General features: G+C 35.3%; 2 protein-coding genes and 1 pseudogene across 3 annotated transcripts; 1 reads left to right on the forward strand and 2 right to left on the reverse strand.

Annotated features, from left to right (window-relative positions):
* Positions 1–839: 839 nt before the first annotated feature.
* On the reverse strand, positions 840–14,941 carry LOC132108383 (WD repeat-containing protein on Y chromosome-like). Of its 2 annotated transcripts, none has more exons than XM_059515089.1 (29): positions 14,895–14,941; positions 13,364–13,417; positions 13,194–13,277; positions 12,900–12,965; positions 12,241–12,471; positions 12,025–12,110; positions 11,625–11,717; positions 11,296–11,341; positions 11,167–11,213; positions 10,712–10,829; positions 10,389–10,458; positions 9,632–9,854; positions 8,758–8,863; positions 7,873–8,024; positions 7,612–7,714; positions 5,886–5,992; positions 5,717–5,796; positions 5,515–5,569; positions 5,378–5,423; positions 4,409–4,468; positions 4,135–4,297; positions 3,104–3,202; positions 2,942–3,000; positions 2,705–2,843; positions 2,576–2,615; positions 2,352–2,440; positions 1,509–1,687; positions 1,276–1,379; positions 840–1,195 (listed from the first exon to the last, which is right to left on the reverse strand). In XM_059515089.1, the coding sequence occupies exons 2-29, from the start codon at positions 13,406–13,408 to the stop codon at positions 1,036–1,038; spliced, it is 2,850 nt and encodes a 949-aa protein (XP_059371072.1). In that variant the 5' UTR covers positions 13,409–13,417; positions 14,895–14,941; the 3' UTR covers positions 840–1,035. The 2 variants fall into 2 exon arrangements, with proteins under 2 accessions (XP_059371072.1, XP_059371073.1); XM_059515090.1 differs by having other exon boundaries at positions 842–1,195; positions 4,144–4,297.
* A 2,144-nt stretch (positions 14,942–17,085) lies between these two features.
* LOC132107593 (testis-expressed protein 26-like) lies at positions 17,086–19,468 on the reverse strand (annotated as a pseudogene).
* Positions 19,469–20,788: 1,320 nt separating this feature from the next.
* On the forward strand, positions 20,789–24,063 carry LOC132107857 (high mobility group protein B1-like). The gene is made up of 5 exons (XM_059514160.1): positions 20,789–20,932; positions 22,434–22,589; positions 22,727–22,872; positions 22,969–23,143; positions 23,252–24,063. The coding sequence occupies exons 2-5, from the start codon at positions 22,443–22,445 to the stop codon at positions 23,381–23,383; spliced, it is 600 nt and encodes a 199-aa protein (XP_059370143.1). The 5' UTR covers positions 20,789–20,932; positions 22,434–22,442; the 3' UTR covers positions 23,384–24,063.
* The last annotated feature ends 1,154 nt before the right edge of the window (positions 24,064–25,217 follow it).

The raw sequence follows: 25,217 nt of genomic DNA on the forward strand, positions 1-25,217 counted from the left end.
TTTTTGTTTATTATATTTCATGTTAATATACACGTATAAAACTTTCTTATGTTCAGAGTAATATGATTTTTGTGCACTTTTAGGTCACCTTCATGTAGCATCTTGAAATCCTTAAAACTCCACTGTTTTTCTCCACAGTTTCTGTTTGGTCTCAAAGCTGTCCAAATAAAGTCTGACTATGAAAGCAGTTCCAAAAACAAAACAAGAAAAATTAATAAAATATATATAGAAAAAAATGCTTTAAGAAATTAATAGATGTAATAGCTGTCAACAAAAATGCAGAGAGAACAGCAAAATAACAGCTACTGTATTGACAGTTTACTAAAAGAAAGTTCATACTGAAACTGTGCCTCTAAACAAAGTGAAAGCTTGCATTATCACAAATGGATGTACAAGAGCTGCTGCTTTACGCTTGACTGTTCCACTTTATTTTCGCTGTGCGTTCAATAGGATATGTCATGTTAAATTCACAGTTTATTTATAGCACATACTGACAGTGATATGTGCAGGTGGAAACGCACCCGCTGTCTTTGTGAAATTTGTTGATGCAGAGAATTGATGTTTGTTCCTTTGTGTCCTGCCTAAAACTTTTGCTGCAAGTTTGAAATCATGATAAAATAAACACCTAAACTTTCTATTCCACAGTTTTCACAAGAATCTCTTAAAAGGGATAGTTATTCATCCTCATGTTGTTTCAAACCTCTATGACTTTTTTTTTCTTTGGAACACAAAAGATAAACCATGTAAAAAGTATGTTTAGGACCCTAGTGATGTTTATTGTATAGACAAAAATGCCAGTTTTATGCATGTGATGGCATGAGGGTGAGTAAATGATGACAGAATTGCAAACTAATTAACTTTAAGCATCAGAAGAAGAAAAAACTCTGAAAATGTAAATAAACATTGAAAATGCATGTCTTTTAAACCATGAGGTCATAGCTATTGGAAAAAACTACTTTCCACTCCTTTGATATCACTATAATGTAATTTATTAGGCCTCGTTCTAGTCCTCATCTTTCATTGACTTCGAAGTGACTACTCTTCTGCATCGTTGGATACGAATGAATCAATATTTCTGAGGGAAAGATCTGGTCTTTTACATGTTGCTGGGGTAACTATAAGGTCCGAGTTCTTCAAAGTGTTGTAGTCCTTGAGACTCATTCTGTTGCCATGTTTTAGTATTGCATGGCGTTGCCTGTGATCCAAAAAATTGGAGTAGTTTACATTTAGCTGTGTTTTTATTCTTTTTTTTGGCTTTCATGAAATAATACTAACCTCCTGCCAGGCTCAGACAGAGACCATGAGTTGTTTGTTCCATCTTCGATATCTTTATCATTGAGGATTGATGGAGGGTCACTCTCCTCGATGAGGACATCCAACTGCAATTAAGAGCACATTAGGAGTGTTTTAGAAGCCAGATTTTCATCTCGGTAACACCACCTGAGCCATTAGTGGGGAAAACAGAGCTGTATGAAACAACTACACAAAGCTTCATCCAAATATCTTACCTCACAGTTTATGTTTTCAGTTTTGTCAGAGTCCGAGACATCTGACAGATTGATTTCTATATCCAGTACGGGATGAGATGGCATACTTAAGGGATCTATGAGAATCTCGTAGGGAACAGCAGGGTGCTTCCAGGAAGATGGTGTGTTGATGCTCCAACTTTCTTCTTGTCCAAATGTACCTGTGAAATTAGGGTAGTTTAGATGGTCATTTGATTCTTGAATGAATCACTTTGATGACTTGGTTGTTTTTAGTGAATAAGCATGTACAGCTTATGTCTTGTGAAGCTACCTCGAAAATTAAAAACCTCTGAAGAATGGGTGAAGAATGTCCATTATTTATTGTCAAAAGTGTAGCGATGGTCCAACTTACATCTCTCTCGAAATTCACAATTGTGTGGATTTTACACCTTGGGACTGAATAATGTAAAATAATTTTTCCATAATTGAATAAAAGGTAGAAATAGAACCTGTTCAATAGCATAATTCATTCGGGAGTTGGAACACACTACGAGTTATGCTTCTTGTTTTTGATTCACAAAAAATAATCATTCTGTAATCCACTGTGGTTATGCTGTATGTTTCATATTGTATTTTAAGCAGCGGTATTGCAGCACCAATGAATAAACTAGGTTAACACGGTATTTCGTATAGTACGCATTGGTTTAAGAATGCACACGCCACAACCATTTAATTCAGAAACAAACATCATTCGGTTGATGAGGACAGAGGACATACCCTATTAAAGCCAATAGTTTTAAAATTAAATCTTTCAAAAAGCACAAATTGGTTTGATGCCATATAGTTTATGTAAAAAGACATATCTATGCAAGTTATTAGATGTACCTATAAATTCCCCATGGATACTCCACAGCCGAACTGAGCAGTCCAATGAGGAGGTAAGCAAAAACTGGTCCTTGTCAAATATCTTCATGCTTGAGGGGAATAAATTATGTAAATGAGATATCTTTTTTGTTTAAATAGCAAATATTAAACAAAAAATTTAAAGAAAATAATAGTATAGCTGTTATGTTCTTGTGGTGTTTTGTTTTTTCACTTATTGAACCAACCTAGTGATGCTGCTGATATGCGCACGCCAAAAGTTAATCTCTAGAAATGAATAAAACCACATAAAGGCTCAATATAAACATTAAAAATCATACTTTGAGTGACGCAGATAAAATGAGGACTGGCCTTACTTTTAGGAGGGTTTTGTTCGGGTCCCAGTGCGTATTGCTTGACATGGTAAACATAGATGAAGCCGACATGATCGGCTGTAAAAAGCATGCTGTCATCCTGCGTTAAAGCTAGTTTCGCAATCTGCTGCTGAAGTAGAGACTTGAAAAGAAGATAGCTTTAATTAGAACCTTTGCTTCATTCTGTTGACACTGAATTTATAATCAAACTTGAGGAAAAATAATATACATGATATTTACAGCCTGAAAAGATGTGATGAACTTCCCGCCATTCAGAACACTCCAGAAATTAACATTACCTTTCATGGAAATTAAATATGTTTAGTTCAATCTTTCAGAAGCTCTGCATATATAAACTGATTTATTTCTTTGTTATTTTATTCATCACAGAGACTGGTTTACCTTGAGACCCTGAGGATACAAGCCAAGCAGAAGAGGACAATTCAGGAACAAATGCCCTTGTCTTTAGGAAGATGAGGCTCAGCACACTTGTGTTTCGAACTATTGTATGCAGTAAAAAAATAAACAACACATAAGGTCCTCTTGCATTTTACAACACCTGAAAACATTCGCAAGCACAAATGGAAAGCCTTCTCACTCTTAAAAGGTACAGTTCACCCCAAAATTTAAATTGACTGAAAACTGACTCACCCTCAGGCTTCCAAGATGCAGATTACTTTGTTTCTTCCTCAGAACAGATATGGAGTAATTTAAGATTGCATCACTTTCTCACCTGTGGGTCCTCTGGAGTGAATGGGTGCCGTCAAAATCAGAGTATATAACAAATCCATATTTGTTTAATATAATTTTTATTCTACATCGGCTTTGAACCAAAACACTTCTTCTAGTGAAAAGGTCCATATCCTGTATGATGAACTGTTTTGTATTGTTTTCACTTTTAAATGATGTTTGATCGCTGTGTATTTTTCTACTTGTTTTTTTTTTTTTACTAAAGAAAGCAATATTATGGCTCATCTTATATCTTAGCTAGAAGCAATAGTTTGAGGTTAAAAATATCTTGATACATTTGTTTATTGTAAACATGCAGCTTTACGATTTACAAGACATTAATTCACGTTAATTGTGTGGCTTACTTGTGAATTATTGTAATGTTTTTATCAGCTGTTTGGACCCTCATTTTGACGGCACCCATTCACTGCAGTGGACCCATTGTGCAAGTGATGCAATGCAAAATTTCTCTAAATTTGTTCCAATGAAGAAACAAACTCTACATTTTGGATGGACTAAGGGTGAGTACATTTTCATTTTTGGGTGAACTGTTTCTTTAAATGGATATTTCACTTAAAAATCTAAGTCTATTATGTCTATAAGACTTGTGCACTTTATTCCAAGTTTTCATACGATAGATTTAATTGAAAATCAGCAGAACTGTCATAATTATTCACTGAAAATTCACAGAAATATTGACATACTATGAGTACCGTTGCTCTTTTGAGACTGAGGTGTCTGGAAGCGACACTGTATACGTCCAGAAACTACATTCCATACAATGATCTCCCCGTCGTAGCTGCCAGTGGCCAGGAGATGTGGCGTGCAGTGAGCAACGCACAGGATATCTTCTTTGTGCCCATTTCTCTGTGTCAGACATTCAACACATTACCCAATGTCCCCCTGTATATTTGAGGAGGATTCAAACATCATGCATGTAGACATGAGTGAACTGCATGTTGTAGAAGATGATAATACCACATCATCCTGCCATGAAGGTTTTGGTCTCTGAATGAACTGAGTTTCCTCTTTGGAGTCCTGCCAAAAGCATCAAAAAATAAACAACGTGTTTAGTTTTAAAACTAAAAATCAGTTCTGTTCACAGTCTCTTGAATTCAGTCAAATAACCGGTGTTAAATTTTGTGCATACTGAAGCTTAATCTGGTCAAGAATGGTCCTTTCAGATATATAGGGGCCATCTGACCAACATGTTAAATTTCTAATCACACATTGCTTGATTTGATCTGTTTTAACTGTGTAACTGAGAAAGTAAATAAATGGTCTATTATTGTATAAGACATGACAGTAAATGTAACTTTTAATTATTTGAAAGTATTTTGTTGTCAATGGAATTGATCTAATTTTTCATTTGCAGAAGTTTGCATCTACATGCAAACGACATGATTAATAACAAAATTTTCATTTTGGGGTGGAGTATTCCTTTAAATGTAACAGTTTATAGAGCTACAGAGGGATCTGTTTTACATTTCATATCAAATATCTCTCTAACATTGAAACAAAATGAATGAATCAAAGACCCTGAACACTTAATACAGAATTGACAAGAGATGATGGGGAAATTTTGAATCAAAATTAAATATGTATTCTCCATTGGTGATATAGTCATGTATTTAAGATATGTTTTCAGACAAAGCTTAGATTCTCTTTTCTAAAGAGAACAAAAGCTCTTGTAAAAGATGGAATAATGGACTGTCAGAAGGGAATGAAGGAATAAACCACACCAAACAGCACTCCAGCACTTTCGAGGAGGGTGGAATGCTGAAGTAAATGAAATATGGAAATGGAGTGAACAGCAATAAAGGCGAGAGTACCAGAGGGAAGAAACAGGTCATGGCAGTCAACCATTTTATGAGAGCCATCTGGGGAATTATGCTGATATAAAATAAGGTCTTGAGGGAAGCAGGCTGGTGGTCACTTTATACTCACCAAGTAAATGTCAATCCTGCGGCCCCAACCGACAGAAATCACAAATCTGCCAAAACAAATAAAAGAGCGAATCAGCCAAAAAATCAGGGGCATAATATCCATGAAGATTATGGGGCTGGCAGTCAGCAGAGACTCACGCATTCCTGTGCAGTGTCAGATAGGAGCAGTCACAAATCTCAGCACATCTTCCATCTGCGGAAAACAACGCAAGGCTCTTTGCTTCACAACAGCTTTACAGGAAGTGTGAGATAATATCTACAACACTCCGAATAATCAGTCATACTCAAGAGCAAAGAAAATCAATCAAATGCACATTAAGATCTAGGAGGCATTATTGACCTCTGCAGAGAATCTTAACACACTGGCCATTGTTGAAGTTCCACATCTTATGACAGCCGTCTCTCCCACCAGTCACTAGCCTGCAGGTAAAAATAAAAACAGAATGCAAAATAATACAGCAAAACATTTATATTTTGCAATGTCATATAAAATATTTAGCTGTAACAACCTCCTTCCGCTAGGGTCAAATGCCATGCAGGTAATTGCTGATTCTCCGTGAGCACATCCATACTCAAACACTTGAGCACCAGTTTCCACATCCCAGACTTTGACAACCTGAATTCAAGTAAATATGTTAAAAAACTACTTTTAGACAAGAGAGACTGTTGCTTTCCTATGGAAGACTGTTATGGAAATGTTTCGTTTTGTTAATTTGGCATTGATTGCATTAATCTCATTTAGGTATCTTTTTAACATACAATGATCAAGGTAGTATATATAGTCCATAGGGATATTGAGTTATTTTGTGTAACCTGTGCACGTAACTTTTTGAGGCTGAAAAACAACTTCTAAAGAGGAACCATGTACCAGGAACAATTAGTTCTGAGACAGTCCGTACCAGGGAGAGGTGCATGAGATGTACATGAGTTATAAGGTGATGTGCACTGAGCAACATGATTGGCTCAAAGGTCCTAGTCTGTCCTTCAAAGTATCTTTTACATTCTATAAAAAGTGGACTGTGAGTCTGTGTGTTATCTCTTTGCACACAGACTCAAGCTGTGTGTAAACCAGATCATTCTCTGCAGAGAATTAAAACAATACAAAGACAAAACTCTGTTTGGTTTTTCATTCTCAGTCTCTACAAATTGTTATTGAATTAGAATTTCCATGACAAAGACCAAATTTGCAGAAATTAAAAACAAATAAACTTTATATTTATATAAACTTTATATTATAGGAAAATAAAATAATACAAATAAAGTTCATTTTTTATTTAATTTAGTCCTAAATGAATTTTTGTCTTATTACCCCCCCCCCCCCTTTTTTCTGTATTTATTTGTAAATGAATTTTTTATTCTTTTTACCTTTATTTTGTATTATTTTATTATTCTTCTTTGTATATTTATTTATTTATGTTCATTGAGGTTTGGTCCTCCATACCTAACAGCTCATAGTTGTCAATATAAATGAAAATGTATTATTTATTATTATTCATCTTCTAAACCAAAAATGAATGTTCAAGGAAACTTGCCTACTTACAATAACACGTTAAAATATCCTGATTCAGTTTGTTAACGTCAAAGTCAAACAAATCCATACCCATAAATTTTGTTCCTCATGCAAAGCAATCAAATGGCTTTATAAGAAATGGAATACATCACAAAAGTCGTATAAACTACTTGCAAGGTTTGTTATTTTTGGTTTAGGGTAAGAAATCAATACTTTTCTTCAGTAAAGACTCACTGAAACCTTTACATAATTACAAAATATTTCTACATCAAATAAATGCTGTTCTTTTGAACTTTGTATCCTGAAAAATGATCACAATTTCCATGAAAATATTAAGTAGCAACTCTTTTCAACACTGATAATAAGAAATATTTCTTGAGCACCAAATCAACAAATTAAAATGATTTCTGAAGGATCATGTGACACTAAAGACTAGAGTAATGACTGCTGAAAAGTGCAGGAACAAATATTGCATTTTAAGATATATTCAAATGAAAAACAGTAACTTTAAATTGCAATATTTCACAATATTATTATTTTGACAGTATTTTTGATCAAATAAATGCAGCCTTGGTGATCAAGCAAGAAAACATTAAACACCAAACTTTTCAAAGGTAATGTATCTTTACTATTTTACTAATTATTCAATCACCTTGAAACACATTGTGTCAGTTTTATAAGATCAACATATGATTATGAAAAATGTGTTTCTCAAAACCACTCACCGAGCCCTCAGAGCAGCTCACCACCTGCCTAAACTCCTCACTGTATCCGCAGCACAACACTGGCTCTTTATGGGACACAGTCTGATTGCCTTTAGGCTGTGGTCTACAACAGATGGAATATGGAAGGAGAACTGATCCAAAATGCATGTCAAATGATGCTGAATGGTGTGATGATAAATCTAATTAAATATACAGATAACTTAACACCTCACAGACAAATAATACCTTAACAAGCATTGAAATATTCTTTATATAACATACTTTGTCTGAAGGGATAGTAAGGCCAGGGAATCTGAGGCAATGTAAAGCCCCTTCACAGCTGAAGAGTAGAGGCATGCAGATAATTCTCCCTGGATCTGACTTGCTTTTGGATGTGCAGTAAACAGACATGTCTGATCCTTAATATGCCATATCTAAAAGAAAAATAATAGTATCATCATGCAAAAAGAATATATTTTCATATTTATGTTGCACTGCTCTGTTTCTCTGATTAAAGGGATATTTCACAGAAAATGGAAACTCTGTCGTCATTTACTCACTCTCATGTTATGTCTCAAACCTGTATGAAGCTCTTTCTAACGTCAAACATACAAGGAGAATTTTAAACAAGATCCTGCCCACTGTTTGCAAAATAATAAAAGTAAATGAGGAATGGGGCTGTCAAGCTGTGAAAAGAATTCAAACAGCATCATAGAAGTACCATAAAAGTGGTCCATATTGCAAGTCTTATGAATAGCTTTGCATGATGAAAAGACCAACGGATCAGTCTGATTCATTTACTAATAAACAACAGTCATAAAATAACTGTTGTTTAGTAAACTTTCACCTTCACAAGTTCTTTTTTCAGCCTCCATCCCTATTCACTTTCATTACTGACAGGAGTGATATGAATATGCTTTGAAATTCCCCTTTTGTGTTTGGGATATAGATAAAAGAATGTCATATGGGTTTAGAACAATATGAGGGTGAGTAAATGAACAGACAAGTTAATAGATAATCAGTGGTGCTACACTGCATTTGGTTTTTCTGATTATGAACATCCAGAAAAACACCGCAGCTTAGTTTAATGCCTGGGTTTTTTAGATCGAGAAATTTTCAAATTTAAAAAAATCCAGATGTGACTTGAGTAATGAGTTATTTTCTCACCTTTGCGGTATTGTCTGTGGAGACTGAGAAAATGTGCCCATCTTCTGAGGCGATACAGAGGTAGGAAACAGGGGCAGTGTGACCTTTCAAAATCCCGGTTGGTTTTCTGCCATTTCAAAATGTAAAATAACTAGCCTGGCATAGAAAATCAGTATTATCTGTGTATATTATATACACTTAAAGAACAGAAAAACAGTTGTCCAGGAGAATAAAAACTGTTTAAGATAGTTAACCTTTGTACTGTATAATTTGGTTTACCCCGGTCAAAAATTACCAGCTTTTTAAAAATGGCCTTGCAAATCTCTCTTTATGCTTTATTATCACCAAATCTTGAATTCAATCTTTTGTCACCTTGTTTTCATAGTCACTGACAAACTGAGGTGAATAACAGTCTTGCTAAATATGATTATTTTAAAATATTAATATTAATTATTAACTAAATATTATTATTATTACTTGGTCTACTTTCCGCCCCCCCCCCCCCCCCCCCCCTGGCAACCCTGCTCCATAAGCTTAGATCATTGAGGCCTTTGATGAATCATGTTCCAAAAATAAATATAAAACATGTGCTAATTGAAGATTTAATTTAATCAAGATTTTTGATTAAAGACCATAATAAGAGATTTACAAGCAATTTTTTGGGATGATCATTTTTGACTGGGAACACAAGAAGTGTAAAAAGGTAGGGAAACAAAAAGGGGGATTTGTAAAAACCGGTGTGAGCAAAGTCATTAAGTTTTGGTTCATTAACATTAAGATTAACTATAGGACCTCTCCGGGCCAAAATAACTGGAACACAACATAAGGGTTAAAAGAACTGGAATCAGAAATATGCCAGTTAATGAAGAAGATATCATTAGGATATAAGGCACACCTAGGGACGTATGGCATCCACATGCGCAACAGCTTGTCCATCCCACCGGTGACCAAAAGATTTCGATTCTTACAGAAGTCAAAGGTCATGACTCCTTTAGGAACAGTGAAGATAGTTTGATTGCTGGTTGCCCTCTGTGCCACTTTTGTAGATTTTCCCTCTCCACATGCTTCTGTCTTCTCTCTCATCTGCTCTTGCATGTAGGTTGATGGATGAATGCTTCCTAATTAAAAACAGACTGTCAAGCATCCATACATACATATCCACTCAAACAGATCACAGCTGACAGATTCCAAACCCTTTTCACCATAAAATCAACAGTAAAAAAAATGTTAACTTAAATTTTGCATGAATAAAATTAATCATTTTTTTTAGGATCATTAAGATTTATTACTCCATGACATTATTTTAATTCATCTAAACATATTTCGACCACTTTTCTTAATATCACAGTGTGCCTGTATGTTTTCTTTTGCTTGTATTTCTCATTATTTTTTAATTATGATTCTCATTACGTGACATTATAATAATCAGGAAAAGAATGTGCTTCACTATCATAATGTCACAATCAAAAAAACAAAAAACAAAACTGATTACTCCTTAAAAATAGGCTTAATTGTATTAAAAAAACATAATTTCTCATCCTTTTTGAATTTGGGGTGACATATAACCCTAATAAATGAGAAAGAAAAAAATAATCACATTATCCCACTGTACTGCAAAAAGAACAACAACAGAAGTAACTTTTAAATGTTACCTATAACAAGAGCAGAGTCTTCATGCATTGATGAGGATACAATGGCAGGTATGCTTTGAAAATATTTCACCTGAAATGATAATAAAATAATGCAACATTTTAGACCCTTGTTTTATCTTTTACAGAAAAGAGATAATTATATATATAAAAACAAGAATTCCTTAAAAATTCTGCATTATCCATCATCTCTCAATGCACTAATGCATTTTGAATTGAATGTTTACAGTTAATTTCAATGTATATGCATGTCCCCTGTAAGAGATTACATTAAAATACTACTAATTCTACTAATACTAACATTATAATCATAATAAACATTTAACCTTTGACACCCAGTCTTGGTGGAATTTCCATCTGATATATGTTATTTCTGGAGATTGAACTGCATGGTCAATGCTTATGTTTGGCACGTTGTCAACCTGCGGCAATCTTTTCCATAATCTAGGGCATAAATGTAGAAAAAAAATGTAAAACATGAATCAAAAATGGGTCTGTTTTTTCCTTATGTTGTAATTATAGAATAAACATGTATTTTTATGGCCTAGACTGTAAATAAGGTAAGTATCATACACAGTAAGCAAGGTCATTAAATATTTTTAGCATGTCAGTTATCGTTCACATATCTTTGTAAACAGCTCTCCAGAGAACAGCATCCGTTTACTAATGAATTTATTCATTAAATTATGAAAATTAGGAGATGTCTGCATGATTTACTCTTGTAATTTTGTTTTACAAAACTGCACATGCAAAATGAGTATTATTAAAAAATCTTGTTTACCTCAGTTTCTCCCTGACCGATTTCATTAGTAGGATGTTCACACAGCCCTAGAGCGCCAAAAGCTTTGTGATCAAACACATACATTATATTATATAAAATACATGTGCTGGACTACATTCATTTACTTACTTGAGTATCACCATATACAATGATACATTCATCTGGGCCAGTAGAGCTGACAAAACAAGAGTATATTTTTATATTTTCAATTGCAAGAAAAGCAAACATGGAAGTATCATCAAAAAAAAGTCCCGTGTTCTTGTTCTTAAATATTTCATTGCAAAAAAATAAAAAATGCATGAGCCAACATAACATACCTTTATTATTTCAAACCTTATTTCTTGTGTAATATGTTATAAAACATCATGTTAAATTGTGAATGTGCAGCTAATTAATTGTTTCAGATAATAACTAAAATCATATCTGATAACATTGAACAAAGATAAAACACTGCTCACCAGTAATCCAGGTTTAAAGGCACAGTTTCTAGTACACTCAACTGACAGCAAGGCTCCAAAGTGGAAAGCTCATAAAACTGAATCTCTCTGGATCTGTAAAGTGGGGAAAGAGATGCTGTTTAGACTAGCTGAGGCTGAGATCAGATGTTGCTGTTGTAAAATCAGAAAGTTTTTCCTAAGATCACTATAAAGTTACATATGTTGTACTTGTCTAGCAGAGCAGTCCCCAGGGAATTGTGCCTGTAATAACTGTAAGCTGCTTTGCATAACAGCATCAGCAAATTTACTTCATTTAAACTAGCATGCCAAGGGCAAAAAAATCTTCCTTAGAAAGTTATGTACCATACAGTACATAATAAAGATTGGTATGTGAAAATACATTTATTTTTGAGAAGCTTACCCTGTTCCAATAATGAGTTTATTATACTCTGGCATTGGCACAAAATCAGTGGCCCATTTTGGTTTTCGACCAATGGATCTGTCAGGCTGCATAGAGAAATAGAAAAGAAATCAACCAAAATAGGGGATTAATATAATAAATAAAAAAATGCAGATTCTCATTACATGTGAAGTAAACAAATACAAAGAATCCAGACAGAATAGAAAAGTAACCCACAAACACATTCTTCTTGTTCTTCAAATAAAGCCTGGGGGTCCAAAAACTAACAACCCCATCTTCTCTAAGAGTCACAACGGTGCCATTAGGAGGGAAGTGGATTCTCAGAACAGGCTCCCCGCGGTTTAGAGGCTTGACGATAGCTGGTAATACGAAGGCTGCCATCTTACTGCGACGCACAGTCTCTTCCTTCTCTTTATTCTCCAGGTAGATGTATGTGCAGAACTCATGCTAAAAGAAAGTGACAAACACTTAAATAGATTTTAATAGAATTTGGTATGGAAGTACGTTAAGAATTTTAAAGGAGTCCCATTCACTACCACGCAATCGCACATATTTGTGACTAAAAGAATAATATAATATTTTAATATTAATATCATAAAAATATAATACTGGTTTGTATTCATTCCAAGTTACATTTTTGGAAAATAGAAATCACCTGAAGTGTGAACTTAACTTCAGTCATGATTACTATTTGATAATGTTGGTACGCAGTTTTTATAGACAAATATGACTGTATAGTGAATTAGACCCATTTTGACAACTTGCTCAAAGGTTTTTCAACTGCAAAAACTCAACTGCATTTAACAAATCATCTCTTCATTTATTAAATGAGAGCAAGTTTGAGATTTAAAGGGGAAACAGTGAATTATTCATACCCACTCGATTCTGCCATCGCCAGTGTAATCGATCTTCATGAATAGCTGCTGAATTTGACAATCGTTCTGTGACATTTCGAAAAGTGTTAGGCCAAAGAAATGGGTGGGAAGTCAGTGAAAGAAGAAAGATTGTACAATCATATGATAAAGATTTTAGGCCTTGGGCCTCCATTAATCCTTTTACATCAGCAACAATTTATAACTGAATAAATCTAAACTCTCTCAGTACATTATTTTGCAGACAGCAAAAAAGATAATTCATCATAGAAAGGCAGTGGTTGCAATCATACTTACAACTGATTTCAATCCTGGGCATTTTTTCACAACAGACTGGAATTCTTCATAATCCAGCATATAAATGCCAGCCTTTGCAAACTCCTGCACAAGAGAACATAATTAAGAAAAAACACTTTTTGTAAAGTTATTTGAGATTTCTAAGTAATCCAAATATTTTGAATACTTACATCATAAGCCAGTTTAATGTGCTTTAGATCATGAATGGACACCATCTGCTCAATCTATATTGGAAAGTAAAAGTAAATTTAATCCTTACACAACATGTGAGTTTGAAGGAAAATGTATTAACTCTGTTTGAGAACTACAGAGAGGATAAACAGAGAAGAACATCGATGGTGGATGATAATTCAACAGTATAAATCGACAAGTGATGTTTGACATTTGTTGGATGATCAAAAAGCACCTTCCAGCACGTCAAAAAATGAAACAGCTGCTGGTTTTCGGCAGGCTGCTGCTGTCACGTTCTGCTCCTTACATTAATGAATTCACTTGAAATTGAAATGACTTTGTTACAAAATGATGCCCTTTAATTATGTTGTGGAGCAAAAGCCAATTGCTTCGACAGACTGCTGTCTGCAAGAATCAAAAAGATTACATGCCAGTCAAACCATCCACCATGAAAAAAGAAATTATAGGCTGTAATATGATGATGAAATACACACACACAGTATTTCTTTTTGAACTTACAATGGATTTTATAGTGTTTATATGTAAAAGTATATTACAGTAATTCTATTATATTAAATTATTCATTGCTGTGCAAATAACATAACAATACATTTATCTATGTCCTTATAAAGAAACATATTCATCTACATATTGGATGGCCTGAGGGTGACTAAAATTTCAGCTACTTAAATGTTTTGTGTGAACTATTTTTAAGTTAATAAACAAAACAAAAAAACAGCTGTTTCAAAATTCAAGTTCGAGGCTGAAAAGTTTCTTCAAGTAATCACAGACCTTAATTTACTCACAAATTAAAAATCATCATTCTAAAAAAACATAGGACATTGTAGAGGGAACCCAAAGTAAATTAACCTCTCCGGTTGGCCTAGGAATTGATGATAATATATTTGCCACAAAAACAATTAGGCTGACAGCATTAAACAGCAACATGAACATTTCAATTTACTAAAAACAGCTGAGATACTGTCACACTACTGAAAGATAGTTAGCAGTGTCCCTTCTTGTAGTTATTTGCTCTTCTACAGTGATAAATACAGATTATAACTTTCAAGCCCATTTCAGTGTGCAGTCAGATGGCAAATTACCTCCAGCACAAACAATTCTGGGCTTGATAAGGAAAAAGTAATTGATTTGCTTACAAGGGTGCAAGTTCAAGCACTCTGTTGAAATAAATGATGCATCTCTACTGTGTCATTTCATCCGATCGGTAGTCATGACAAATTACTCTGCAATGGTTACCCATCCAAAGGTCATCCAGCTAATGAATTAATGGATTCTGTACTAGATTCAAAATGTCATTTCAAGCAAAGGTTCATGATTTGGTTTTGTAATCCATTATACTCCACTGACACCCTGAGGACAGGTGATTGAAAGAAGTCTGACTAAAATGGCAATTGTTATATCCACATAAAAAAAAATGCTTAATGAAGAATAAATGGCTTGTCTACACAACATATGATATGGTTAAGAGCAGATATTAAAAGATACGTAACGTTACACCTTGTAACATACCTTAAGTTGGTGCTATATGGTCTGTTTATGGGTCAGTTAGAACAACGAGTTTGAAAAATGCTAAACAACAAGATTAGAATAGTGGGAGGGGCAGAGTCTGTTGAGGAGGGGGTGGGGTTAAATATATGAGTTAATATAAATTTAAATAATTTTTTTTTTTTTTATATTAAAGCATTGCATTAGACTCTTATTTAAAATGCAATATTACGGATTGAGGAGGAGTACCTCAGTTCAGCTGCCCAACCTCCTCATATCATTATAACATTTGAGTGGGGGAGTTGTGGCCTAGTGATTAGAGAGTTTGACTCCTAACCCTAGAGTTGTGGGTTCGAATCTTGGGCCGGCAATATCACGACTTAGGTGCCCTTGAGCAAGGCATCGAACCCCCAACTGCTCCCCGGGCGCCGCAGCATAAATGGCTGCCCACTGCTCCGTGTGTGTGTTCACTGCTGTGTGTGTGCACTTCGGATGGGTTAAATGCAGAGCACGAATTCTGAGTATGGGTCACCATACTTGGCTGAATGTCACGTCAATTGTTTTTTTTTAATTGTTTTATTTGCATACCTTGGCATGATGATGTGGCAAGTTTGCCATTCAATCTAGGTGGAATATTATTGCTGGGATATGCAGTCAAGCAGCCGACGCTGCACAAGCGTGACCCTTTGACTTGTACCTTGAGCCCATAGAGGGTGCTGGCAGGATCTGCTCTGTAGCGTTGACGCATGCTGAGTTTAGCAACATCTCCCAGGGTAAGAGTGTGTCTTCTGGGTTCTTGCCTCAAAAGCTCTCTCTCTAGCCAATCGGGAAGCTGTTGGCTCCTCTCTGTTGAGTCTAAATAACTGAAGACAGACTCGCTAGAATGAAGCACCCTGTCAGTCTGCTGTCTGTAACCTGTGACCCGCTTCTGTCCAGCAGTTGCATGCACTGGTCCAAACTCTGTTGAAATACTGCATAAGATTGTTAAATATATATAATTTTAATTATTATTTATTTTGCTTTCGTTTTCATATATATATATATATATATATATATATATACAGTTTGATATTATGAAATTAAATAAAACATTTGTTCTGTTATGACAAAAAAAAATGACAAAAAAAGTATATATATCTTGGATATCATGTGTGTTCCTGGACCACAAAACTTGAATTGCTGGGGTATATTTTAAGCAATAGCCAAAAAAACATTGTATGGGTCAAAAAATTTTATTTTTCTTTTATGCCAAAAATCATTAGGATATTAAGTAAAGATCATGTTCAATGAAGATATTTTGTAAATTTCCTACCGTAAATATATTAAACCTAAATTTTTGATTAGTAATATGCATTGCTAAGAACTTTAAAGCATTTTTTTGCATCCTCAGATTCCTGATTTTCTCGGCCAAATATTGTCCTATCCTAACAACCCATTCATCAATAGAAAGCTTTTTTATTATTTATTTATTCCGAATTCGAAAAATAACCTTATGACTGGTTATGTGGTCCAGGGTCACATATGTTGTTGTATGCCATGCTATTCTGAATCAACAAATGCAAGTAGTAAGTTTACTCTCAAGAAAAACTTCACAACTCCTAAACTTCATTTTGTAAAGTGAAAGCCAAGGGTTAAGCCAAATCAAATTAGAGTCAAGCTAAATCTTCATATCTGTCTGTCAAAACAAAAAATAATTAATCCTCAAGGACAAAACTGGTACAGTGTTCCAGCATGGCACCAGTGTTAGCCATCTTCCTTATTCCCTGGCAACAGTAAACACTATGAACAACAGGAGGAGTGATCTTCAAGGTCAGATGCTGGAAAATGGCCGAAAACCAATGTGGAACGAAACATAGTCCTCATAACAAGACGAAAGTCATGAAGCAGAACAAATTACTCTCTGTATCAGGAGCTGTTTCAAAGTAGCACTAAACAAATTAAATGCTTAAATGTGGGAACAAGAAGCCTTGTCAAGATATAGATCAATAAAAAAAAGAATAAAGTAGAATACCTGGGCTTGTTATGGGTCTCAAGTTGGGCTCCAGCAGATGAGGCCCGAATTTTCCTGCCTAGCGGCATATCTGGAGAGATCTGAGAGTCTCTCGTCTTCTTGGCTTGGCTTTCGTTCTCCTTAGAGGCTGCTTTCTTGTTTTGCTGCATGAGCTATGGCTGCGTACAGATCTCCCCAAGCATAGAGACAAAGCACACCTGAGTCTCAGGTTACCTGATACACAAAACAGAGTTGTGTGGCTACACATAAAATGGTGCAGAGAGCCCCATTTAATACCACATTGATCAAGCAAAAAAAAAAAAAAAAGAAGTGTCAGTTCGCCATAAACTGATTTTCTTCTAAACTCTTCAAGTTGAAGTCGTTTTACAGTAAATTTAGACTACATCAGAGAGATATCTGTAGTATTTACTTTGAAGTAAAACTAATGTCTTAAATCAGTAGGTCCCCTGACATTATATTTAATGTCTTTATTAGATACTTAAAATATCTATTCTCAGAACCAATAGAGCCTTAAGAGGTGCATTACCCCCCACACCCAAAAAATCATGAACAATTTCATGTATCTGTTTTTGCCAAATGAGGCTTGTACAAATCTCAGAAAAATGAACTGCGTATAGTAAAAATTATTTATGTCTATTATCAGTTTACTGTCAGTGTTTTATTAAACACACCATTTGAAGATGCATAAAGGCCATTTCAAAAAAGAAGCAATGTACTTTCTTTTGGAAGAAAATCAGAAGCCTAAAAAATGCACACATATTCTATAACTTTTCATGGTTCAAAATGGCATCTTTATAAAGGTCCAGGCCAGGCTGACATCCTCACCAGTGTGGAAGGGTTTTGTACCAATAAACCATTGTTCTTCTCCACCTTACATCCATCAGCAGAGTGGCTGGTTATGTGCAATGTCTTCACATGCTTCTTTTCTGGTAAATTCATATTTAACACAGTAAAATGTTACACTTTGGGAATTATATATATGTCAATTTGTTTCTCAAGCAATATCACAGTAGGATACTCTAACGTAATATCACAACTCTTGCCATTACCGCTTCTAATTTGCTTTAGATTTAAATCTTAAAATAAGGAGTAAAAACAATTATGCAAAATGTCATGTTATGCACTTTCCTACAAAACTGTTGAAATGTCTGAGGTGGGTTTGTTTTTAGCATTGACGAGACATCGGTATGTTTACCTCCAAAATATTTATTGTAGGTGGTCTCCAGTTTGCTGTTTTCCTGGTTATTAATATGACTGTGAATCACTGTAGGAACTAAAATGGAAAAGGAAAGTGTGTTATTCTTCTCTCATCTGTGTACCATACTTTATATTAGTGTTTTGTTAGCAATACATTAATAATTATAAAGTGTTTCTTTGTAATTGTTAACTAACTGCCTGATTAACTCCTAAGGATTTTAATCACATTAAGGATTACTGTTGATTACTGCTGTTTTTATCAGATTTTTGGATTCTCATTCTGACAGCACTTATTCACCGCAGAGGATCCTTTGGTGAGCAAGTGAGCTAATGCTGAATTTCTCCATATTTTTCCATTGAAGAATCAAACTCACCTACATCTTGGATGGCCTAAGGGTGAGTGAAGTTTAAGCAACCTTTCATTTTTGGGTGAACTATTCCTTTAAATCTGATCATTGTGTGTACAATCTACTCCTTTGTGTTTACAATGTGTCTAGGCTACTGCAAGGGTTGGCATATCATATCAGTTTAAAACAAAGTAGTTTGGTCTTTCATCCGAAATGCACACAAACAGAAATGTAACAGTTTAGTAGAAGCTTACCAATACCCCTCGCTGCTACACCATGCAGCGTATTGTACCCATAGCAATAGTTGTTTCCCAAAGCTCAAGTTTCAGTTTGGGTGGGTAGTAGTTGTGTCTCATTTCAGTCTGGGTACAGTAGTGGACAGCATGGCTGTGGTTAAAAGGTGTAAAGATTGCATGGTATTTCATAATTCCTGAGATATAGAAAAAAACATAAAAAGTTGTTATAACATGACATATAATAATCTTTGGAAACACAAGACCTTGATATTAAGATTCAAATGGCTTTGAAATGTATATACAAATCTCTGTGCAATAATTCCTAAAATACACCTTGAGGGTATCCAAGAAAGTCCGTCCTGCAGGTCGACCTGTACTGGGCACTTAGAGGTTTCTGGATTTCCTTCTCAGTCAAATGGTTCTGAAGAGGACAACTGCCACTAAAACATTTCATTTGATTTGCAGCATGCCTCCATACCATGAATGATTTTGTGTTAAAAGAAAGAACAAGTATGGTACATTATAACCATCATTTACTCACCCTTATGTTTTTCCAAACCTTTTTTTGACTAATTTTTCCCTAGTGATTTTTTAAGCTTAACGGTCCCAGTACACACATTCACACACACTTTCAAATTATACATCAACAAGTCAACAAACAAAGCAAATTACAAAATATGCTGTTTACCTGGCTTGTGTGTGGATTGTTTCTTTGGTTTATTGATGCGGCGGCATGCCTTATGCAAGCTGTCTTTGACACAGGCTTACTGCTAAAATCTTATTACTGTATGCAGATGCTCCCACCGAATCAACCAGTGCACATTAATTTCTATAGATATTGCCATATGTTTTTGGCCTTGTGTTTCAAACAAGTAAAAAAGTTAGATGAGTCCTTCTTCTGACATTTGCATCACATTTCTTAAATATTAATAATAGTTATAATAATAATAAAATCTCATCTTGGAGTTGGAATAGATTAGATGAATCTATAGATGAAATCTTGCAATAAAAACAACTCAATAAAAAAAAAATCGGATTATACTAGTCCATGAGATCTGTATATTTTCTCACGTTTTTCCCCCTTAGTAAAAAGTGCTAAAAAAAAGTTGACATCAGAGAAACAGAAAAAAATCAGCAAAATTCTTTGAGATTTCTCTTCAACCTAGGAGTTAGTTTGATTGTATAAGGGCGTAGCGCCGCTCAGTGGAATACATGGTGCATTTCAAGATTTCCATTTTTATTGTCAAGGCATCACAAAAACGTAAATAAGCAACAAATGCAACTTTTATATGAAAAAAATAATACATATAGCCTATCAAGAAAAGAAAAGAACCAATTATAACGAATAGCCTACATAGCAAGTACTGTTCGATTTCTATTTTAAAAACAATAAAAAGTGCTTTTGATCACTACGATAAATGTTGTCAATGAGGAATAAAATATTAATAATAGGCCTAGTCATTCTTTTCTATTTTGTTTTTCACGATTTTTCATTGAAGTCATACATTTCAGGTGATTTATGTGTATTAATCCTTGTTAATGCTATTTTAAAAATAAAATAATCATTGGATTAATTAATTAATTAATATTTAACTCGGCCAAAGTTTGTTGAATGGACATTCCGTGCATGGGTCAAATTTAGCCTTTGTGCAATTTTAAACACAACCGCGAATTAACCGGCAAAATATACTTTTTTTCCTCACTGAAATGCTATTGAAGCGTTCCTAATCTGGTATCTAGAATGACATTAATGTACTTTGCAAAGCTCATAACATTCAATAAATATAGTAGTAGGAAGTGTACAAGAATGCACTGTTAGTAGCTACTGTTATACACTTTTCTTCTTTTTTCTTCCGAGAGTTATCAACGCGCAGTGAAATCCTTGAAATACCGTGTATTCAAAGCAAATATTCGTTATACAATATGAAACCTTTACTTAAACAAAAACTTTCTGCTTAGATGTAACGTTACTACAGTAAGTACCCTGCTTGTATCAATGAGTGTTTTTTCATATTCACGCGCCGTTGAAAAAATATGACGTTTCGCCGATGAACAGCCAACCACACATCAGCTCTCGTAGCGGCTATGGTGTGCTGACAGCCAATCACAGACGCTCAAGACTTGGCGGTAGCCAATAGGATTCGTGACTGTATACTGTGTCTCTCGTGAGCGGAGGGTTCTGCACGCACTTGGAAGAGCGCGCATCGGTGTTATTGTACTTCAAATCCCAATTATCTAGGCCTCCACAGAGTCTGCAGATAGAGAACGCTGGTGAGTTTTGCAAAAATATGTTTGTCAGGGCCTAAATTAGCTCTTTCCCCCCGTATATTTTCAACCTATTTTCTCTTTGGTAGTTGCGTATTTAGTGAAGGCAGAGTGTCAGATTCTATTCACCAGTCATTCAGTCAATGCGCTTAGTAACGTTACCATATTGAAATGTCCTGACTGAAAATATCTTCTGAAGATAAAAACATATTGATTTTTCCCTTTGGAATGACAGTAACTTTATTCTAACAGTCTTCAATGGGATGTGTTGTAATATTTCTCAGGTAGCCATCCCAGCTAAAGCAGTTAGCTTTTTGGGGGTCTCGGTTAAAGCTGTATTGTGTGAGACAGTGTCGTGCGTGACTACAATAACACCTAAAATAAATTTACCAGTCCCGAGGGAATGTAACGCTACTAGTAATTTTGTGCATTTTCTCCCTTGCCCTTCAGAACGGGACGTTGTGCGGCCGTGTTCAGTAATATAATATGGCTGGCTTGCGGAGGATACTTGCGTTGAGTGGCGGGGGATGGAGACTGACGGGGTGTAAGCGCCATTCAACTAAACTAATAACATACAATTCAGCCAAGCTCGTTCGCGCTGCTTTTTAATCTCGTACGAAAGCCAGATGGTCTATTTTAGTGAACTCTGGTGTTTTCCAAGGAAAAGCGAGTAAGAAAGAGGGGTTAATATTCTATTTATATTGTTTCACACCGCCGGTGTTGTGTGTATGCGGCTCTGGCTGGCAGACATAAAGGGAGAGAGTTAGGAAGCCATGTTGGCTCTGCTAGCTGTGCTCATGTGGCTCCAGTTGAACGGCGGGCTTACGAGAGCGAAACTCCCATTGCACAGCGCTTATAGCTACAGACACTGTGTCCATACAGAGCGACTTCCATAGGGGGAGGTGATGATATAGGAAAGCGGCAGGCCAGGGGCGAGAAACGGACGAAGTGCGGTGATTTTGGGTCCTCAAAATTACCCAGGAATGTGGGAGGAGACAATTGAAGGGGACTTTCTCTCATGAAGACGGATTTTTCAAAATGGAAGAAGAAATATTATTGTTGCACTGTTTAGGCATTTTAAGGCGGGCCCTATGTAATATATCTGCCCGCTCTTGGGCGATGCTGCTACGAATCTTCAGTTGATGTAAAATACATTTTTAGGAGGGAAAAAAATGTGGGAACGAATATTAACCCATTAAATATGTGTTTTTTATACACGAAATGGAGGATGTCCGAGTCTTTCACCGTGAACTTGAGGCGGTCTTTGTGCATCTTTCTGTCCATCTCAATAATGTGATTTAACTACACGTTTTATCATGCTGATTCATTATGTGCCTCACTACGTAATAATGATATATATAAAAAATAACATATAAAAAAAAATCTTTATATATATATATATATATATATATACTAACACATCTGGGAAGTGTTAGCATCAAAAAAATGTAAAAATCCATGTAAAAAAAATCCAAAATGCAAAAGAGAATATCTTTTTTTTCCCCAGAGGGTAAAGATGGGTAAAGATCCAAGGAAGCCCAGAGGAAAAATGTCCTCTTATGCCTACTTTGTGCAAACCTGTCGTGAAGAACACAAAAAGAAGCACCCCGAAGCCTCTGTAAACTTCTCTGAATTCTCCAAGAAGTGTTCAGAGCGATGGAAGGTACTGTTCTGAAAAAACACTGATAAATATTATGACGTTATATCATGGAAATGTTGTGCTCTTAAACTTATTGGAAAAAACCCTGCTCTTTATTGTACCTTGCACTTTTTGATACAGCTTTTTCTCATTCTAAACAGACAATGTCTGCTAAAGAGAAGGGCAAGTTTGAGGATATGGCCAAGCAAGATAAGGTTCGCTATGAGAGAGAAATGAAGAACTACATCCCACCAAAGGGTGAGAAGAAGAGGCGATTTAAGGATCCCAACGCACCTAAGAGACCACCGTATGTTCACTCCATGCACTCCTATTGAAAATATAACATATTTCAAGATAGTTTGGTTTAATGAACCCCCCCCCCCCCCCCCCCCCCCCATTCCAGGTCAGCATTCTTCATTTTCTGTGGTGACTACCGCCCTAAGATTAAAGGGGAGAACCCAGGTCTCTCCATCGGAGACATTGCCAAAAAGCTTGGAGAAATGTGGAATAGCTCAGCGGCTGAGGTGAAGCAGCCCTATGAGAAGAAAGCAGCAAAGCTTAAGGAGAAGTACGACAAGGTAAAGTTTCTTTTGTCTTTCCATCTTGAACAGTTTTAAACATTCTTAAACTTCCTACACTGTAGATGCACCCTGACCTATTTATTAATGTTTTTTTGTCTTCTGTAGGATATTGCCCTATACCGCACAAAGGGAATCGCAGGCTTGTCCAAAAAAGATGGTGGGGAGGATGATGATGAGGATGAAAATGAAGAAGAAGAGGAGGAGGAGGAAGACGAGGAGGAGGAGGATGATGAGTAGATCAGCTACTGATGTAGCAGCCTAGGTTCTTGTTCATGCCATAAACCCAATTGTACACGATTCACATCTTCAAGCGTAATACAGCAAACACAAGAATCGTTAGGCTGTGTATATGCAACGTTTTTAAGATGTACAGTGTTGTTCTCCTTTTGTAAAGTTAACACTATGTGTCTTCAGTCTTATGATTTTTTTATCTTTGTTTCCGTTAGTGGTAGTTCTTGCCAGGAACAGTTTAAGTTGAATGATATGAATTGAACTGTTTCTCTGAAAATGCATAGCACAATTATCTGGTTTATGTAGTTCTGTAGTGATCATATTAGTTTTTAAAAATATTTTTCGTATTTGCCGTCATAAGGTCCTTTAACTGTACTTTGAATACCACTCTAATTACAAGAATGCAGCTTTGTTTGACATCTAAGAATGTGTCTGAAGTAAACATTTCTTTTTTTTTTTTTGTTAACTGTCCTGTTTTTTTTCTTCCATAGCTACTGTATTGACTGCGATTGTGCATAATATCTGCAGTGATTGTATCAATGATGAGCGATTCTTCCTCATCTAAGAAGTGTAATTGGTCAATGTATGTGTTGTATTATGAACTGGTTCTTTAATATTGCAATATCAACAAAAGAAATGATCTGCATCAGCCGATTAAACATTTTAGCACTTTTGGGACTCTGAAAGTTTTTGATGTGTCTAGTTATGTGCAATATAGATCATAAAGTTGCTTCACACATAGATCTTCAACATTTTTGCATTAAGCTCTGGCATACAAATGTATGTTGTGTAATAGAACATGTCAAAAATTAAGATTTAAGACAGTCTCTTATCAGATAGCATAAACGTAACCTGAAAATCTAAATGTTTTGGTTAATGACCTGAAATAAGCAATTATGGAATATATAAATAGAGCGACACCCTGAGGCCATCATGTGTAACTGCTTTGTTTACTATTACTACACGCATCGATGATGTCATCTTATTCAGGTTTCACCTTGATGTCTTCTACAAGGACCAATACTGCTAGAAAGGACAAAATAAAAATGGCAGTATATTCTAAAGCATTTACTCAAAGAATTGTAACTGCATTTTTGGGTTAAATTACTTCTAATATTTATGCTTGCATAAATAATTTAACTGTTACTATAACGTTCAAAGGGGAGTGATAACTTTCATATTGGCCATAGCTTAATTTGTAAACCAAGCAGTGCGATCTAATTTACTATTAATTGCTTGAAATTAAGTCAAATGCATGGAAGATGGGGAAAAAACCCCAGAAAAAAAAACTCCACCTCAACACTGTTAAAAATAAAGGTGCTTCAAAAGGTTATTCGCAACAATGCCATAGAAGAACCATTCTGTCAAAGGTTCCAACACTTTATAACCTTTTTATAATCTGAACCACCAGGTTCTTCAGATATGAAAGGTTCTTTATGACATCATTTATTTAGACAAAAAGGTTCATCATGACGTACCATTATTTTTAAGAGTTAAGGCTAGAAAAATAAGTCAAGACTGTTGTAGATCAGTTTGAATAATGTGGTTAATGGAGCCTTTTGATTGCAGTTGACAAAGCAGTGAAGCAAAGAAAGTGCCTCTGGATTTTAAATAGATTTTAAACTACTTTAATATTTTTTTTTTAATATATAGTTAATCGCAACACTGAATAGCCATCTAGTGGCCATTTAATTTCTCTCCACCACCCACCAGAGCCTTCCAAATGTCAGGCTTTGCTTTAGGAAGCAAGGAAGGCCTTTACTTTCTTACCTTTTGATACCGTTGACTGTTCAATTGAAATATTAAGAAATTAATTTTGTTAAATGTGAATATTTTACGC

Source organism: Carassius carassius, chromosome 28 (assembly GCF_963082965.1).
Source record: "Carassius carassius chromosome 28, fCarCar2.1, whole genome shotgun sequence".
NCBI classification, from domain to species: domain Eukaryota; kingdom Metazoa; phylum Chordata; class Actinopteri; order Cypriniformes; family Cyprinidae; genus Carassius; species Carassius carassius.

Bases quoted from the DNA above. Each gene is read 5' to 3' on its own strand.
- LOC132107857 (XM_059514160.1), top strand. From the start codon at position 22,443: ATGGGTAAAGATCCAAGGAAGCCCAGAGGAAAAATGTCCTCTTATGCC. The intron at 22,590-22,726 runs GTACTGTTCTGA...CATTCTAAACAG, and splicing joins AGTGTTCAGAGCGATGGAAG to ACAATGTCTGCTAAAGAGAA. The intron at 22,873-22,968 runs GTATGTTCACTC...CCCCCATTCCAG, and splicing joins AACGCACCTAAGAGACCACC to GTCAGCATTCTTCATTTTCT.
- LOC132108383 (XM_059515089.1), bottom strand. From the start codon at position 13,408: ATGGTGTCCATTCATGATCTAAAGCACATTAAACTGGCTTATGAT. The intron at 3,001-3,103 runs GTAAACCAGTCT...TTTCCATGAAAG, and splicing joins TGTATCCTCAGGGTCTCAAG to GTAATGTTAATTTCTGGAGT. The intron at 1,196-1,275 runs GTTAGTATTATT...TTTGGATCACAG, and splicing joins CTGTCTGAGCCTGGCAGGAG to GCAACGCCATGCAATACTAA.